Source organism: Colossoma macropomum, unplaced genomic scaffold (genome assembly GCF_904425465.1).
Source record: "Colossoma macropomum unplaced genomic scaffold, Colossoma_macropomum, whole genome shotgun sequence".
NCBI lineage: Eukaryota > Metazoa > Chordata > Actinopteri > Characiformes > Serrasalmidae > Colossoma > Colossoma macropomum.
The window spans coordinates 49,584,179-49,600,840 of record NW_023494792.1 but is presented as its reverse complement, the minus strand read 5'-3'; the positions used below and the strand labels follow the sequence as shown (position 1 = coordinate 49,600,840).

General features: G+C 39.9%; 1 protein-coding gene across 1 annotated transcript in view; it reads right to left on the bottom strand.

Moving 5' to 3' along the window:
* The window catches only part of utp20 (UTP20 small subunit processome component), a 39,205-nt gene that overhangs the window by 15,022 nt on the left and 7,521 nt on the right, over nucleotides 1-16,662 (bottom strand). The window contains exons 14-40 of the mRNA XM_036577466.1: nucleotides 16,457-16,545; nucleotides 16,213-16,318; nucleotides 15,958-16,108; nucleotides 15,051-15,113; nucleotides 14,768-14,926; nucleotides 13,828-13,904; nucleotides 13,640-13,719; nucleotides 13,275-13,545; nucleotides 11,917-12,111; nucleotides 11,663-11,753; nucleotides 11,497-11,582; nucleotides 10,726-10,851; nucleotides 10,466-10,632; nucleotides 7,938-8,146; nucleotides 7,411-7,554; nucleotides 7,250-7,329; nucleotides 6,773-7,008; nucleotides 5,589-5,733; nucleotides 5,419-5,506; nucleotides 5,185-5,328; nucleotides 5,027-5,080; nucleotides 3,920-4,072; nucleotides 2,596-2,751; nucleotides 2,163-2,303; nucleotides 1,292-1,429; nucleotides 1,037-1,176; nucleotides 864-952 (exon numbers count right to left, since the gene is read on the bottom strand). Of these exons, the coding sequence (XP_036433359.1) occupies nucleotides 864-952; nucleotides 1,037-1,176; nucleotides 1,292-1,429; nucleotides 2,163-2,303; nucleotides 2,596-2,751; nucleotides 3,920-4,072; nucleotides 5,027-5,080; nucleotides 5,185-5,328; nucleotides 5,419-5,506; nucleotides 5,589-5,733; nucleotides 6,773-7,008; nucleotides 7,250-7,329; nucleotides 7,411-7,554; nucleotides 7,938-8,146; nucleotides 10,466-10,632; nucleotides 10,726-10,851; nucleotides 11,497-11,582; nucleotides 11,663-11,753; nucleotides 11,917-12,111; nucleotides 13,275-13,545; nucleotides 13,640-13,719; nucleotides 13,828-13,904; nucleotides 14,768-14,926; nucleotides 15,051-15,113; nucleotides 15,958-16,108; nucleotides 16,213-16,318; nucleotides 16,457-16,545 (3,578 nt within the window). The remainder of the gene's footprint in view (nucleotides 1-863; nucleotides 953-1,036; nucleotides 1,177-1,291; nucleotides 1,430-2,162; nucleotides 2,304-2,595; nucleotides 2,752-3,919; nucleotides 4,073-5,026; nucleotides 5,081-5,184; nucleotides 5,329-5,418; nucleotides 5,507-5,588; nucleotides 5,734-6,772; nucleotides 7,009-7,249; nucleotides 7,330-7,410; nucleotides 7,555-7,937; nucleotides 8,147-10,465; nucleotides 10,633-10,725; nucleotides 10,852-11,496; nucleotides 11,583-11,662; nucleotides 11,754-11,916; nucleotides 12,112-13,274; nucleotides 13,546-13,639; nucleotides 13,720-13,827; nucleotides 13,905-14,767; nucleotides 14,927-15,050; nucleotides 15,114-15,957; nucleotides 16,109-16,212; nucleotides 16,319-16,456; nucleotides 16,546-16,662) is intronic.

Below are 16,662 nucleotides of genomic sequence, written 5' to 3'. Positions count from 1 at the left end.
AAAATCTTCAGAACGGTAACTTTTCAGGAGAATGATAAAACATTCTTAACTCTGAATGGAAATTAACAGAACAAGAACTTTTTTCCAAGTTATTTTCATGCATACTGTTGCTCCATTTAACATAAAATTAATACAATGTAAATGGTTGCTTGCATATTCAAATTCTATAAATAAAATGAAATGAAAAACAACAAAATTGATTTTTTTTTAACAACAGTGACAATATATACACAGCAGTGTTTAAAGCTATTTATCTTGGCAGTAAGTCAGCTTTAGCTTGTAAAATCACCATATAACGTTGGAAAAAATGCAAATAAACATTAACACAGTAAAAAGTAACAGACTGTTGACATCTTGTGAGCTAGTTGGAAGAACAAAGTTTGATTTGAGAGGTCTTCTCAATACCCCAATTATTACAGAGATTTATGAAATTCCACCAGCACTCCTGATTAAACATAACGAAGCACTGATTTAGCCAAAAATAGATATTGAATGATAACTACAATTACAGCGACATACAACAACTACTTATTGTATTAATAGCCATTTTATCTATTGTAACATTATTGTTAAAGAGTTTTATTTTCTCAGGTGCCTAAAACTTTTGCACATTACTGCATGTATAAAACACATTTTACTGATATTGCACTATTCGCTATGTTTACCTCCTTCACTGTTAGCAATGGTGTACTTTGACACTTGTAAACACTGTTTCGTCCTGTACTTCAAATTTTTTTGTACAACACAAAGAAAGTGCTGAGTGCCTGAACTGCAATGAGGTCATCATCCAGGCTGAGTCCAGATCTACTGGTAATGGTAACTAGATGGTAGCAGGGTGGCATCTTGTGATTTCACAGACTCACCATCTGCCTTTTTATTCTTGGCTGCCTCGACTTCTTTGCTCAGAGTCTCGTGGTCAAAGTGGAAGGCTTCCAGAACTGTCACCAGCAAACTGTACAGTGAAAAAAATCCAGCAAAGTTAGTTTAACATTCAGATCAAACTCATCAGACTCAAAGACGTGAAAGAGACACACACCTCACAGCCAGTTTCTGCTCAGCCAGTCCCACATGTAGCACATGGATAAAGTGCTTGAGGTAGTAGAGGTACTTGGACCAGGTAAGGCGCTTGCACACTGCTCCAACAACTTCAACTGCAGCGGACGTCATAGCTTCATGCTAACACAAATTATTTCACTATTAATACCAGACAACATATACAAACCATCGCTATACACACAGAAACAACTGACAATAATGCATACATCTGAACATAAATGGTTCTCACAGCTACCTTGAGCAGTTTCTCATCAAACAGAGCGATCACGGCATAGGGCATGATGTAATTCTGCAAAGACTGGGAGGTAATCGCTACTGTGCCTTCATTCAGCTGCTTAGCAAGCTTCCGGAGCGCTCGTCCTCTCCGGTGGATCTGCACTCCACAGAGAAAGAGACAGACAAACAAAGAACACAGTTTGCACAATTTAATGATTTTGCTGTTGTAACACACTGAAGCCGTATCGTTATCTAATTATCAAGTCTTTGCTGAGGTGAACTGCATGTGTTACGTGAGGGACAACTGTACAGTGTAGGTATTTTTTCCTGCATATAATATAGCTTTGTCTGCCATCTAACCCCGTCACTTGAGCTAATAAGTTAATCAAAAGGCCCTTAGGTTGGCGCTGGGAATGAAGGGTTCAAGTGGATGAGTGCTTATAAAAACAAGTATTGAAATGGGCAGCATTCACCTCCTCCTCCCACCACCCCACCTATCAAGCTAGCTCAGAGACACTTCCTAATACCATGTTTACCAAAGTGCTTACAGGGGGGTCTGTGAACTCTACAACAAGCTTTTTATTTGAGTGTGGAAAGACCTAAAACTCAGAATTGAAAGTCACATTAACATAACTGAAAACACTGGTACAAGCTGACAAAAATATGCATAAAAGTTAGATTTTTAGAGTTGTTCTGGCTTTTACAAACGTGCTTATCTCCTGCACATCCTTTTCAAACAAGGCGACTGACTCTTTTTGTTGAAGGGTGGAGCTTTTTTTAATACTTCTGATTCCCTCAGAAATAATTCATAGCACAGAAGGTAGGAAAAGGTGCTACAATTTCCAGTTTACGCTTTAAAACTAATAGGAATAGGATATTTGTGCCTCTACCTGAATGTGCTTCATGTGCTCGAAGAAGTCAGATTCCGGGTCGGTGTAATTGGTGAGCTGCACCAGATCCCTGAACTCTGAGCGGTTAGGGAAGGTTTTAACCAGGCAGGCCAGAACCGTGGTGTAATCGTTCCTCACACTCTGCAAGAAAACAGAAAAGAGTTAGTCAAGTTGTGTTTTGCTTTTATCTCACTGTTGAACAAGACCGCATGCCTTGAAGTACAGAAATGAGTTTCCATGGCTCCCATTTTTTAAGTTATTGCCATTGGACATAATAAAATAAAGGTTTCTAAATACAGGAAACCTTTGAACCCTTATCTATACACATGCTTCCTCAGACACTCAAAACCCCCTTTGGTAGCACTCCACTATTTTTTTTTTTAGCAGGCCTAGGCACCTTGTGATAATGATGTGTATGTGTATGTGTGAGTACCTCTGTCTTGCTGTTCAGCCCCCTCTTCAGTGCATCCAGCACAGTGCATTGCACAATGTCCTTATACTCCTCCTCAGGGCAGCCCACTACACCCAGCTGGGTAATTACAGCTGAAAGACACAGGGTGGCGCTGTCCGCCAGAGACATGTCTCCAATCTAGCGCACATAAAAATAAAGAAGCAGAATGGGGATAAATTTAGAAATAAAAATAAAACCTACTATGTCTAACATCAGACATGAAAACTAATTAGCATTGAAATAAGTTCAAAAACCAATACACTGCTGCTGGGTCCAGCAGCATCGATCCTAGGACAAAAATTTAATGATTTAAACATGAACATTCTAGTGGATTCTGATGCACTCTGAGACTACAACACAGGGGTAATTACCATTGAATTATTTAGTTCAAGTTGAACAACTATCCAAAAATTGTACCGTTTTCTACATATTTTGACTTATTAAAAATCTGTTGCTTCCCATACTAAAGTCAACAGGTAATGTCTAGACATTTTGCACACATCGTTTCTGAGACCCAATATCTATTATAAAGGCTACTTTGCTTATAATTTGTGTTCTGCTGGCTCCAAAATGCCACTTCATGCTTGGACCCCAATAATTGCCATTTGCAATGTAGTTTGTAAACAGCCGCTAAGCCCTCATAGTGGTTATAACTGTCCACAGAAATCAATAAAATTAATTTCATACAAAAATGAAGGGTTAGCTGATCATCTAGGCTGCAAACAACGATAACAGAAGTTAACCTTTTTTGTCCACCATAAAGTTATTTAAGCAAGCTAATAAAGAAAGCTATTGAAGAAAGCTACATGAATGTGCAAAAATGAACACAACTTTATCACCCATGAGATAAGGCTCCCTTTTCACATTTCCATCAGGTTATCTTAGCTCTGATTAATCTTTAAAAAAAATGAAGCACTACATCTGTGGGCTGGCTGAATAACCTGCTGTTATTAATGAATAATGAAATGCTGCTGTGCTGTGTTTGGGAGACAGGAGAGATTCTCCCTCAAAGCTCTTTTAGCAGTAAAATTAAAAACTCATCAAATCTACGTGATTGACATGAACGGCATATTTGTAAGTAAAACCAGTGAATTTCCCAGAAAGGTGACAAGTTTGCATGTAAGAACATACATGAGGGAACAGGCAGTGAAATTCATTCTGTTCTATAATATTACCCAACACTGTGAAATTAACACGGCAGAACTTAACCCAAAAACACACACATAATCAAACACACACACACACACACACACACACACACACACACACACACACACACACACACACACACACCGCTCCCACTAACCTCAAAGGAGTGGAAGCAGTTGTGCATGACAGCGGTGAGGTATTTCATGTCCAGGACACTCATCTCACTGATGTGTTTAATGGCCTTCTGGAAAGCCATCAGGCGCACGTCAAAGTGGATCTCCTCCAGATGGCGCCTGTCAAAAGCATTGAGCTGGAGCAGAGCAGGAGAGAGAGAAGAGAGAGGAAAAGGAAGGGTGATGAGACAAGAAAATGTAGGAGAGGAAGAGGAGAGTAGGTGGTTAAAGACAGACATAAAACAGCCTTAGTGAGAGTAAAGCAAGTACGCTTCAGATTTTGCCTGTAACAGTATTCCTTCACTTGACCAATCTCTTTTCACCACCTCATACCTTTCTTAAACACAACAATACTGAGTTAACAATTACAAAATAAATAAACATTACAACCCCCAGGTAAAAAAAGTCTTACAAAAAGTAAATCACAGATGTACCTGTTTTTTCCCTCCCATTGCACATCCTTTATATTACTCACAGAGTGCTTATCCGCTGTCTACATACATCTTTTCTATATTTTGTATGCTGTAGTTTTACAGTTAACAGCTTCATTAAACATTTCTACTTAAAGTCTCATTCTGTATATTACTGAATTAGCCTGTTAGCTGGTTAGAATCTCCTAAGCTGGCTGTTTAAAAAAGCCATGCTAAATAGGACAAGTTTATTACGGTTTTGGACTTTTGCTACATATACACAAATTTTTTTATCAATTTGTGGCAGCAGACATGCATGCATTGGGGAGTTCTGGCATTTGTTTTCCCTCATAAGCTGAGCTGTGCCAAACATCCAATGTCTCTGCATGTTAATTTACAGTAGGACAATCACAGAGCCCTATATAAAAAGCTGATTATCTAAGAATCAATCTTTTACCCCACTCCTAGTGCGTGTTCTGTAAGCCACAGTACTAGGATCACCACTGATGATGATGATGATGATAAGACTCATTATGTGGGAATAGAAATTTGGTATCAAATTACAGAATTCTCTGTGGCATCAACGCAAGTCATCATTTGATACCGTAAAAGAATCAATTTTTAATATTCAGCCTATAGGGAGAGGAACATCATTCTCTGTGCTTTTTAATGGCCTCTTACCTCCACAACAACATCAGTAATGTATTTCAATTCACCGTCCAGCTCCGACAGAGTCTGTAAAGCGAGAGAATCAGATGGAGTCAGTCAGTTAGTAGACGTTTTATAATACACGGTGGGCAAAGAAAGCTCTGAAATTAGCTGAAGAGTCAGTAGCTGACCTGGAAGATCTCACACAGCACCTGGCGGGACACCTTGCTATGGATGACTGACAAGAGCTTACTCAGAGGCTTCAGGAAGACACTGGGCTCTGAGCACTGCTTCAACAAGTTGTGCACTGTACCCAGAATGTCCAACTCAGTCTCCTGAAGCAGAGAAGAAAACACACATTTAAGAAATCTATCAAATAATATAATATATCTCTTCCCTGATGCTGTTATGCATAATGATTATACCTGAGCAATCTTCGGCTTGTGGAGGTACGGAAGCAGCAGACTGATGAGTGTTGAGCTCTGTTTCTTGTCACTGACAAACCTGCTGATCCTGGAACAGAACACTATGACTTGAGCCTGTACATCACCTATAGAAGAACTAACCATACGTGAGACAGCAAAGCTGAGCGTACTTGGAGAGGATGTTAAGCTCCTTGCTGACTTGAGCTTGGAACTTCTTCTTTTTGATGCGATCTGAGTTGAGCACGACTTCGCTGAGGTACTGCAGCACAGTAGGGATGTGAGGTAAGAGCAGCCTTGAACCTACAGTCAGAGAGTCTGAGCAGAGAAGGGGAGAGAGATTATTACTTGGAACTCAGCCTTGGTAACAATATCATAATATCAGCCTTGGTATAACAATAATCATAAAAAAAACATTATTTCAATATGAATAATACACATTTTCAATAAAATGATCATGCTTTTTTCCTCAACCCACTATAAGAAGTAAAGGCTTAAAATCTGAACAACTGCTGTTTCAGTACACCAGGTGGCAGTGTGCTCCTTTCACTCAACTACTCACTAAATGGGGATGGAGAAGTCGTCTAGCAATTTACACACTACAGCATAAACCAGATTAGTCTAGCCACTTCCTATTCCTCCCCTCACACCAATGCTAGAGCGCACACAATGAATTGGGATGAATGGAGCCAAACGGCTTTAAAATAATGATATGTCTTTTCTAGTCTTTCACACAGGAACTTCCACTGTGCTTAGTAAAAGAACAGATTATATTAAAAAATTAAGTGAAAATTTGCCAGTTTTCACTTTTTGTTTTTCAACAGCAAATAGGCATTGGGTAGTAGTCTGCTAGCATTCCTGTTACTGAATAGAGATTGTTTAGCACTGGATTAGTTCACTGGCTGAGTGGCACATCATGAATGTACATAAAGTCAGAAAGTCCTATAACTGGAGCTGAAAAGCATTGAAAATATAACAGTGGTGTTATATTTTATGCTGTTCTGTATTAAGAAAACAAGTGTTTTTTTCTGCATTTGTATAAAAACGACCCCGAAAAAGTCAAAAGCTTAGTTTACTCTGATGGAACGTTCTAATCTAGACAGTGTTCAAAGCATCACATTATGTTGTGGTTTTTGTGCATTCTGAAATTTGCAGCACAGTTAAGGGGGGGAGGGGAGACTTTGGCAATGGACTAGACTGCAATGTATTAAATGTATAAATAGTGATATGATTAATCAAATTAGGCCATTACTACCCGATAAATTAAAATTTCATAGTTTTCAGGAAAGCTTATGTCTCTTTCTGGAAAGCTAAGCTTCCCTGGACCCCCCATATGACAACTGGTCCTGCTCCGTACCTGTGCTGATGTCAGAGTTTTGGGCAGGCTCGGGGATCACACAGTCGTTGACTGTCAGCTCTGTGTCAGTTTCAGAGGGTTCAAAGTCTGGTGTGTTCAGCAAGCTCTCGCAGATGTCCATCACCATGACTGTTGTGCTGACAGAGATGTTCTTGGAGGACAGCAGGGCAAAGACATTGAGCAAAATGTCACACTCTGGGTGGTCAGGTCTCTGCTTAGCCAGCAAAGGGAAATACCTGACAGAGAGAAGAAAAAGATCACACAGCATAATTTAATATATTGCTAACCGTACACAAAGTCAAAGGTGCTGCTTATTTGTCTACAGCATCCATTAGTCTTTGTGACTATGTTTTGTTTGTTTAAGATTTATTTACCTTGAAAACAAGACTATGTAGTGATGTAAGCTAATCAGTGGTTTATCCTGAAAAACAAAAAACTGTAGGGCGAATTGTTTAAGTTTGTGTGTGCTAAAGTCACCTGGAGTTCTTGCTCCAGACATGGATGAGCTTAAGGAGCTGTGTGGGAGCATACGGGCTCTCTTTGGCCAAACGGCACACCTAAAGAACAGCAAGACAGATATAAGCAACTGAACTTTTACACTGAGTGTACAACATGAAAGATAGAAGCATCCCATATACCTGAGGCCAGATCGTAGCCTGGAATGTAGCATCCAGTTCATCTGCAGTGAAGCTATAGAAATCGAAGCTGTCAAAGAAGTCCTGAACGCGCAGAAGACCCAGTCGCCTCAGGTTCCTCAAAGGTTTGATACAGCCAGCCTTCAGCTACACACACACACACACACACACACACACACACACAGCCCAAAGCTGTCAGCTCTACATGTATTCCAGCTGTGTCAAATCATATTGAGCTGTGATTTTTGAGACCAAAAAACATTCATTTTGACAAGGTGGATGAATTATAAGGATACAGCACTGCGCAAAAGTCTCAACAACTAATATACTTTTAAGTATTGAGGGTGTCCACTCTTCACATTTATTACAGTTCCCATTCTTTTTAGGATGCTTTCAGTTTTTCAAAAATCACAGTAAGGTCATTTAATAAAGCTGAGACACTTGCCATCTCATGGATACAGGGACCTAATTTATAATCTGATAAATATTCACTGTAGCTATCTCATCTTCTCCAAACAGCTGCAGCTCACCTGCTCTCTGTGCTCCAGCAGGCAGGCTACAGATGCAGTCATACACAACACAATCTGCAGCATCTTGGGCAGGTAGGAGTGGATCCGGTGGCCCAGTTTGTTGAGCACCATATCTATAACATTGAGCAGGCCGTGCTGTTGACCCAGAGGAAGAACGGCAGAGGGGACGGTCTCAGCTACAGCCCTCTCCACTGCTGCCAGACATACTCCTGCAGGGTAATACAGGATAAAAGGCTGACTGAAAACACATTCAATCAATGTAATTTATCTGTAATTCTGCAACATTAATAATGCATGTATTGCATTGCGTATTACTGAATGATAATGGCAACTGTTCAAAAACTGTTAAAAAATAGTAATATTAGAACAAATACGCGTTAATACACAAACTAACATTATGATTTTTTTTTACTTTTGCTTTAATTATGCTTATCTGTATTTATTCTAGTGTTGTGTTTTGCTAGTGTTTGGGCTACCACAGTACAAAGTAATGCATCATGGTAATGTCATACTTCTTTGTTACAGAAAAGTAATAACACATTACAGTTTCATTACTAGTGTTACTCATATGCTTCTAAGAGAGCAATATTAATTACACACAAGCAACAGGATAAACCCGATTTCCATTCTGAACCAGACCTGTATGCTCCAAACTAAAAACCAAAGAAAAGGAATTTTATATTTAATTTGAGAATGTATTTTTTATTTATGTTTTTGTATCAATGTAATTGCAATGGCTTGTTAGGAAAACACCTTGTGTTTTTGTTTTATATGTAAAGCACATAGATGTGGCTTTGGAACTCTCGCCTAGCAGTCTGAAGATTCTTCAGCAGGGGGTGCTATTAGGATGCAAGTCACTACAGTGTTCATCATTTAGAGAAGCAACAGGCATAAACCTCAGCAGGATCTAACAAACACACATATTTACAGTAATAACTTTCAAAACGAGAAATAAAGTTTATTATCAAATAATTCTGAGTTACTCAGTATTATTTATGTGATTTCCACTAAAATCTTCATTAATGTTAATACTAAAAGCATGTATGTTAAAGCTGCAGTGTCCCATGTTTGTGTGTTTCACTGTTTATCTGCTCCTCAAAATGTTTGAATGCACCTTCATTATAAGTCAATTTATTTGTTAAGTGCTTCGTTTTGACACTTCATTGTAACTCGATTCTTAGACGCATCGCGATGCAGACGTGAACGATTCTGAATAGATTCATAAATGTCATTAATTTATAATGTAATGTCAACGGAATGCAAAAGGCGGAACTGGAAGTGGGTAAGTGCAGCGCCCGGACAGTCTGTGGCGGCACATAACAGAAACACAATTGGATGAGTGAGAAATCCGACCGGCTCCCTCTGCATTAAAGTCAGGTTAGATCAGGAGTCACAACCCAAATGTTCAGAAGAGCCATTTTGCCTTTCAACAAAGTCAAACCACCTCGGGAGCCGCAACATTTAATGTCCAGTATGTGTTAATGTTGTAGTATGGGCTAAAAATATAAACGAGAGCGCAGATTTACTCTGCTCTACTTTAAGCTTTAGCTTTAGCCGCTTTCCTCCCATCTCCGCCAGAAAACTTTTCTTCAAAACTAGAAGAGTTTCTTGTAAAATGTCTCAGCGTCCGGCTGTTTTACGAGGCTGAAGTCGCTTCTCATTCGCCAGCTTCTCGTTCAAATTTTCCCGTTTCACCTTAAATTCTGCCTTAGGCGCCGAATGTAACTGCTGCACCATTTAAGGTGGAACGGGAAAATTCGAAAGAGAAGCGAGTTCATTTTCGCAACTTCTTAGAGAAAGACAGTCTCTCAGCAGATTTAACCAACCGCGCTGCTTATAAATGCGAATAAGTCCTCCCAATGTTCGTCTGTTTTTTCGTTCGCTACTGGCGAGGCCAGACCTCGGTGCTATGTGACCTGCTATCTGCTGTCTGTTCTCAGTCGTTGAGAACCAGGGCTTTCGCGCTATGCTGCACACTTTGGAGCCGAGATTCAACGTCCAGTCTCAAAAATATCCCCCCTCCCCACACACACACACACACACACCCACCCACACACACACACACACACACACACCCACACACACACACACTCTCTACAACGAATCACTAAAGAAAACGGGAAGGACGGCTGTAACGTGCTGCGTGGACACTCATTGCCACTGGATCTTATTTCAGGGTAACAGCGCATTTTATCGCAGATGAGTTGCAGCAGCGTCTCTGAATGAGAGCCTTCTTGTTCACTTGCCACATCACTTCCATTAGATTTATTAATAAAAGATATTTTAGATATTTAAAGCAAAGTATTTGTAATGATCCATAATGCATTTACATTATGAATCATTACAAATACTTTGCTTTAAAACTACCAAGTCCTCAGACAGTAGGAAGATAGAAATCCTGTATAGAGAAAAAAGATGCATCGAGATGCATCGATAATCGTTTTATAATCACATCACAGCCCTCTGAATCGTAATTGAATCAATTCGTGAGGTGCCTAAAGATTCCCACCCCTAATATATGTATGTACCTTGGCTGTGGTGGCCAACAGGTTCTAGCAACAGGTCCATGAACATGGCTAACTCCTCAGGTTGGCAGCCTGCAAGGAAGCGCAAAACGATGGAGGATCTCGAGGCAGCCATAGCTTTACCTTGGAACTTATTACCAGCCTTAGTGCGCATCCGTCCATACAAGATCCTACACAAAAAGACAACCCACAGCTTCCATTAATAATACATACACATACACAACTCAACAACCAGCTGAGTAAAATGTAAACACCATACGCACCTCATGAGAACGGGGATGAGCTTGGGGCGGTGTGAGGCCAGCACCACGGCTCCCTCCTCAGATATGTTGAAATGAACAATCTCATCTTTAAAATACTTGTCATCCAGCAGCCTTTCCAGATTCTCTCTGAAAAGAATAAATAAAACATTAACCATGTGTGTGGAAACAGTTAAAGACACTATTTCTGTTTAATAAGTAGCAAAGGATGCCAAATTGCATGACACAGTTTACAGATCAGTTACTAACAGCAGCAAAGCATGTTGTAAGCATAAAAGTAATTCACTACTCATCTATGCAATTAATTATGTAACTACATTTAAATTATTATGTGATGTAAATCAAAGCAAAATGACAATCTAAACCTCTAAGGGTTAAACAGAAAAGGGACAGACAAGATGCCTTTATAAAAATCATATCTTTGATAAAAGCATGGAAAGTAGGTCAGGGATATGCCTGCTCGTGTATTTCCTAGTGCTTGGGGATGTGAAACAGATCCTTTAATGGGGTAACGGTGGGTAACAGTAAGGCTTTTTCAACTATCAGACTTTTGGAGCAATATGCACATTCCACCTTCTTCAAAGTGTACAGAAACATGAGCCATACTAGTAGATATCATCAGCATCCGCTCTGGATATAAAGAGCTTTCTTCATATGCCTCACTACAGTATGTTACCTTATCACAGTGTCATTTGTGTGTCAATGGAAAAGGGAAAAAAGCAGCAGTGGAAAAAGTGATGAAGGGCAAGTAGACAGCTGAAACAGTGTACTTACTTGTAAGGGAGGATGTTTGGGTCTTTGTATGTCATCATGCAGTCCAGAGCTACTTTCTGGATTTGCTGATCCTTGTGGCACAGTAACTGAAGAGGAGGAATGGTGGTGTCAGGTGTTTGTAATATGGATTAAATGAGCTGGAATGCAGGGAAAATAAGAAACTCACCTGTGTGTAAAGCTCATGTAGGTCAGGCTCCAGGTACAAAGATTTGGGATTGGTGAATTTGGAGAAGACCTTCAGATGTGCAATAAGATGCCTGAGAAATAGCAAAAAATGAATGAATGAATAAATAAATACTGTATTAACATCTTTGTATAATTTTTACATGTTGAAAATGTATGTATTATGTTTCAATTAAGCTTAGTTCTAACATAGATAACCAACATTACTATCTATCAGAACTTCAGGATGGATCTTACGTGGCTGCAGCTCTTCTTGGCATTTTTCTCTCTGGCTGTTTGGATTTTTCTTTTTCTTCTTCCTCCTCTTCGTCTTCCTCTGTCATGTTCACATCCTCCTTTTCAGCCACAGACTTGTCCTGTTGTGATGAAGAGGAGCTCTTCTTCAGATTCTGAGTGGGAGCCACCAGCAGGTCCACTGGATAGAACTCATTCCTGTCAATCAATTCAAGGACAAATATGTCAGCCAATCAGGAGAAAATAAGACGGTTGAGCATGTTGATTGGTTACAGTATAAAATTAACCACTCAAGATGAAACAAAAAAAGCATGAACCACAACACACATACACACACCCCTGTGCGATAAATGACCGCAAGCAATGCTTTTTTTCCAAATGGATATATCAGCTTCCTATGATGACTGACAGATTTCACACTCAAATCCTGGTACATTACCAGCACACTTCAACCAGGGCCTTTACTTCATTCATACCTGCGACCCTTAAACGGCATTTTACCAGGACGCACACATTCACATTTGCCATGAAAGACCTCCACACCAACTCCTTCATTTCTCAAAACACTCCTGCAAGATTTGTCTCTGAAAACTGAAAACTGGACTATAAAAAAACCAAAGCTTAAGACAACCCACCACTTTGCCAGCCTAGTGCCGGTCAGTGAGCTTACCAACTAGACATGCAAACTTTGTAAAGGAAATCATTAATAATAATGAAGTTGCATCGGCAGTCATGTATAGCAGATTATGTATAACGGAGGAGTCATGTATAACGGATTATATATAACAGAGCAGTTTGCTACCTTAAATCCAGCGAGAACATAGCACATTACATGTTATGGATTCGTAATATAAAGCATTTTAAAGCAGTCTTATTGCTCTGACTTACGAACAGTTGTGTCCATCAAAAGTGGACTAGGGTATTTTAAAGCTGGTATCAAAACGGGTGTCAAGCTGAAAAAATAAAGCAAATAAGCATTGAAAAAAATGTTCTACTTTGTTGTCTGTAATGAAAACAGCACTGTCTTTCCCAATAATGTAGCGGGTTCTGTTCACACAAGCACTCTTAGTAACTTCCTGATAATGGTACTTGGTCTTGTGCAGATAAATTATTGCTGACTAGAGTTTCAATTCTGGCTTCCATTCACATTTAACTCTGTCCTATTTAATTACCAATTACCAAATTTTACTGTAAAGCACATATGTGAAAGGAGTTTGAGATAGAATAGTATGTAATAATACATTTTGCCCACTGGTTAGCGTTTAGCTTTATGCAATCCGCTGATGTGATTGCACTACAAGTCTGCACACATAGCCAAGACTGCCAAAAACTAGAACACAAACACAGCCATAGACACACACCTGATAAAACGCAGCAGCAGGGGGCTGAGCTCTCGGCTGCGTGGTTCCACTCTGTCGGGGAACTGAGCCATGGCTTTCCACAGCAGGCTGCGGAAGTTGGTGAAGTCTGTGCGGTCGCTAGAACTATCCGCCAGCTCCAGCTCCTCTAGAAACAAAACTCCTACATCTCCACTGTCTATGACATCCGTGCCTCGGCCTCGCGCCCGTCCTGAGCCTTCAACCTGATTACCACCACCATCATCATCATCCTCCTCCTCCTGGAGTTCGTTCTCTGAGAAATACAGTATTTGGGTCATTTGCAACATTAAAAGTGTTTTACATACATTCATTAGTGTGTAGTGTAAACAAGAAGACTGAAAACCCACCAGCCAGACCAGCGACCATCTCTAAATGTTCATAGTAGATCTTCCAGAAATCCTTGTTGTTCATGTCTCTGGCATGTGACCTGAACAAAAATAAAAGCTCATTAAGTACAAAGTATAACCCAAAACAGAACATAAAACACAGGTAGAGAACGGTTATAGTGCACACTGTTCCACTGTTCTGGACTTACGCGAGCAAATCAATGACAGCATCCCACAAAGGTCTGAAATTAACAAACAGCATTGCGATGAGATACCGCAGCGGGACCTGCCAAACACAGAAAATGATCAGGATGGTTATTCCCAAAAGTATGCTGTTTTGTTGGAGTAGTCAAGTGGGAAACTTTTCTGATAGTTCACTGTAGATGCTTTGCAGATGCTTCATTTACAGATTACATTTATCTATCTAAATATCTTTTAGTATCATACTGAAATACCATTACCTTAAAGGTCAGTGCATACCAGATGTGTTTGTGATGCATCTTTTATTCATCAATTTTATTTAAGGTTTTGGTTCATGTCGGCTGCACTAGACACGTCTTACGTCCAGCCAGCTGCATTTCTGCACGGAGTCTGTTTTTTCTACTAGCACGTGTCTGTGAAGCATAAACTCCATAGAGATGCAGTCAAATCACACATCTTACACTTTTGGAAGCTTATAAATTACATACCAAAAAAATGCTTGCATACATGTTCAAGGCATTACAAACTACATGGATTCTAATGCAACTTATCAATAAGCAGAAGAGGAGACGAAAAAATAAGCAGCTGCTTTCGTCTCTGATGTGATGACACAGTTGATCAGGCATTTCTATGTTACTGTCATGGACACACTGGGGCGTTTTAACATTCACACTACAAATGTTTGGTGGTTACATTTGTCTCTGACCACCTCCGAAAGTGGTTGCAGGGATCACACCACCTTGAGTTGACTGCATTCTCACAGTGCTTTTCACTAATGATCCAATAATCCTGGACATATGCTAATGCCAGGTGTAAACAGGGTCCTACACTATGCTTACTCAGGGGTTAATGTAAAACTAATCCTAATGCTATTGATAATCCCCGGAGTTGATCAATTGAGCATCTCCAGATCATCTACAGAAACTAGTGGGGTAAAATATTCTATACCTCACAGAAGGGTCCTTGTGGAAGGCAGGGTTGCACCAGGTCATGGCGCAGTTTGCGCAGGTACAGCAGTTTCTCTCTGTAGTCCTGCACTGTAGCTGGAATCTGCTCAGCCTGCAGGCAGATGGCAAATACAGTCTGCATGCGTGAGCTGTCCTCCCCCTGTGGTGAAAAGAACGAAGAACAGTTCAAGAGCTATTCTATGTTCTAACTAACTACCATGAAATGATTACAGCTAATGAGTAAATATCTTAGAAGCAAACAGTTGCAAAAATTAAAATGATACCTCGACTGGCTTGGGAAGCTCCACCTCAAAGTGGGACATAATTCTCAAGGTCAGAAGGCGAATCTGAGGAAGAACCAAAAAAAAGAAACATTTCATGGCATTCAGATATATTTACAATTAAAGGTGATTACTACTGATTTCTCAAAATTTCCACATAATTAAGCAGTTAAGATCTAAACAGAGTAATTCAGCGTGGTTTTTATAGAATTTTACAGTGTCAGATTTGTTCACAGTGGTGGTGATAGGAACCAGACGTCTGAAGAATTTAATGCCTCTAAAAGCTCCCTCATAGAAAGTTATTACATAAAATAATTACAAATAAGCTGCCTCACACAAGGCATTGTTTAGAATAGTTCAGAAATATGCTTTTGGACTAAAAAGTCATTTTTAAAATCTATTCATTTTGGAGGAGTGCATGTAGGTACGTACAGTACCCAAAGGATAGTAAATAAAACGGATGTATTTGTGACATATATTGGACCTCATTCACCAACCGTTCTTAAGAAGAAAAACCCATTTACGAGGTTTTCACAAAGATTCTGACTTTCACCAATGTTTTCTTATGTGGGATTTGTTCTTCAGTATGAACAGAATCTACACACACTCAAGAGCACAAAGGTGTGAACAGTCATGAATCTGACATAGACTTTTTCTTAGGACCTTTCTCAGGAACAAATTTAAGAAAAAACGTAGGAAGGTATTGGTGAATGAAGCCCATTAACCGCTGTTCCCATCACCACTATCAAGAAACTGGACAGCGTTTTTTGGTTTCTCTTCAAATCAACATTTCACATCAAAATAATCTGTTATGCACAAATTTTGGAAAATCTATGAAATTCCCCTTTTATAGGAGCTAAAACAGCATTGAGTATTCTATGGGGTTGGCATCAATGACCAAAAACCATACCTTGGAGATGTTGGAAGAAAAATTGGAGTGCAAAATATGATACAGTTCTAGCAGGGAACTGTGTGATAGCTGGGTGGAGCAGCCATTGAGTGACAATCGAGTGTAGTACAGGTCAGCCAGCAACAGCGCAGAGAGATCAGTAGGGAATTTCCTAAACACACAAAAACACAATATCACACTCTGCAGCTCTTATCAACACCAGAGCATCCCAAGCTGGAGCACTGTGTTACATGAACAGTCATCTTTAGCACTTACTCTATGACACGCCGGACAAGCTCATCTGGGAGCAGAGACAGTACCAGGGAAGTTTCCTTAAAGCTTAGTAGGGTTGTTAGGGCTTGCCTGGCCACAAACAGCCCTCCTGAAGGGCAAAATAAGGGCATGAGAAAATATCTACACCCACTGAAAGGCATGAAATAAAGGCACAAAGACAAAGTGGCAAAAAAGAGATAAAACAAATAAAAACACTTAGAAAACAGTTGGCAAGCACAGCACTGACCTCCACCAAGTGTTTCACTGAGCACCTCATGTAACAGTCTGTTAAGCAGAGCAGTGAGAGGAGGAATCACACTAGCTGAGTCCAGGGGCCTGAAAAACAACATTCACTTTATCATTACACAAAACACATGATAGTGACAGCAGTAGCGTATAAAAAAAGTGGTGCATCAGTCGGCAAACATGCAACATTCATTCATTGTTTTCATG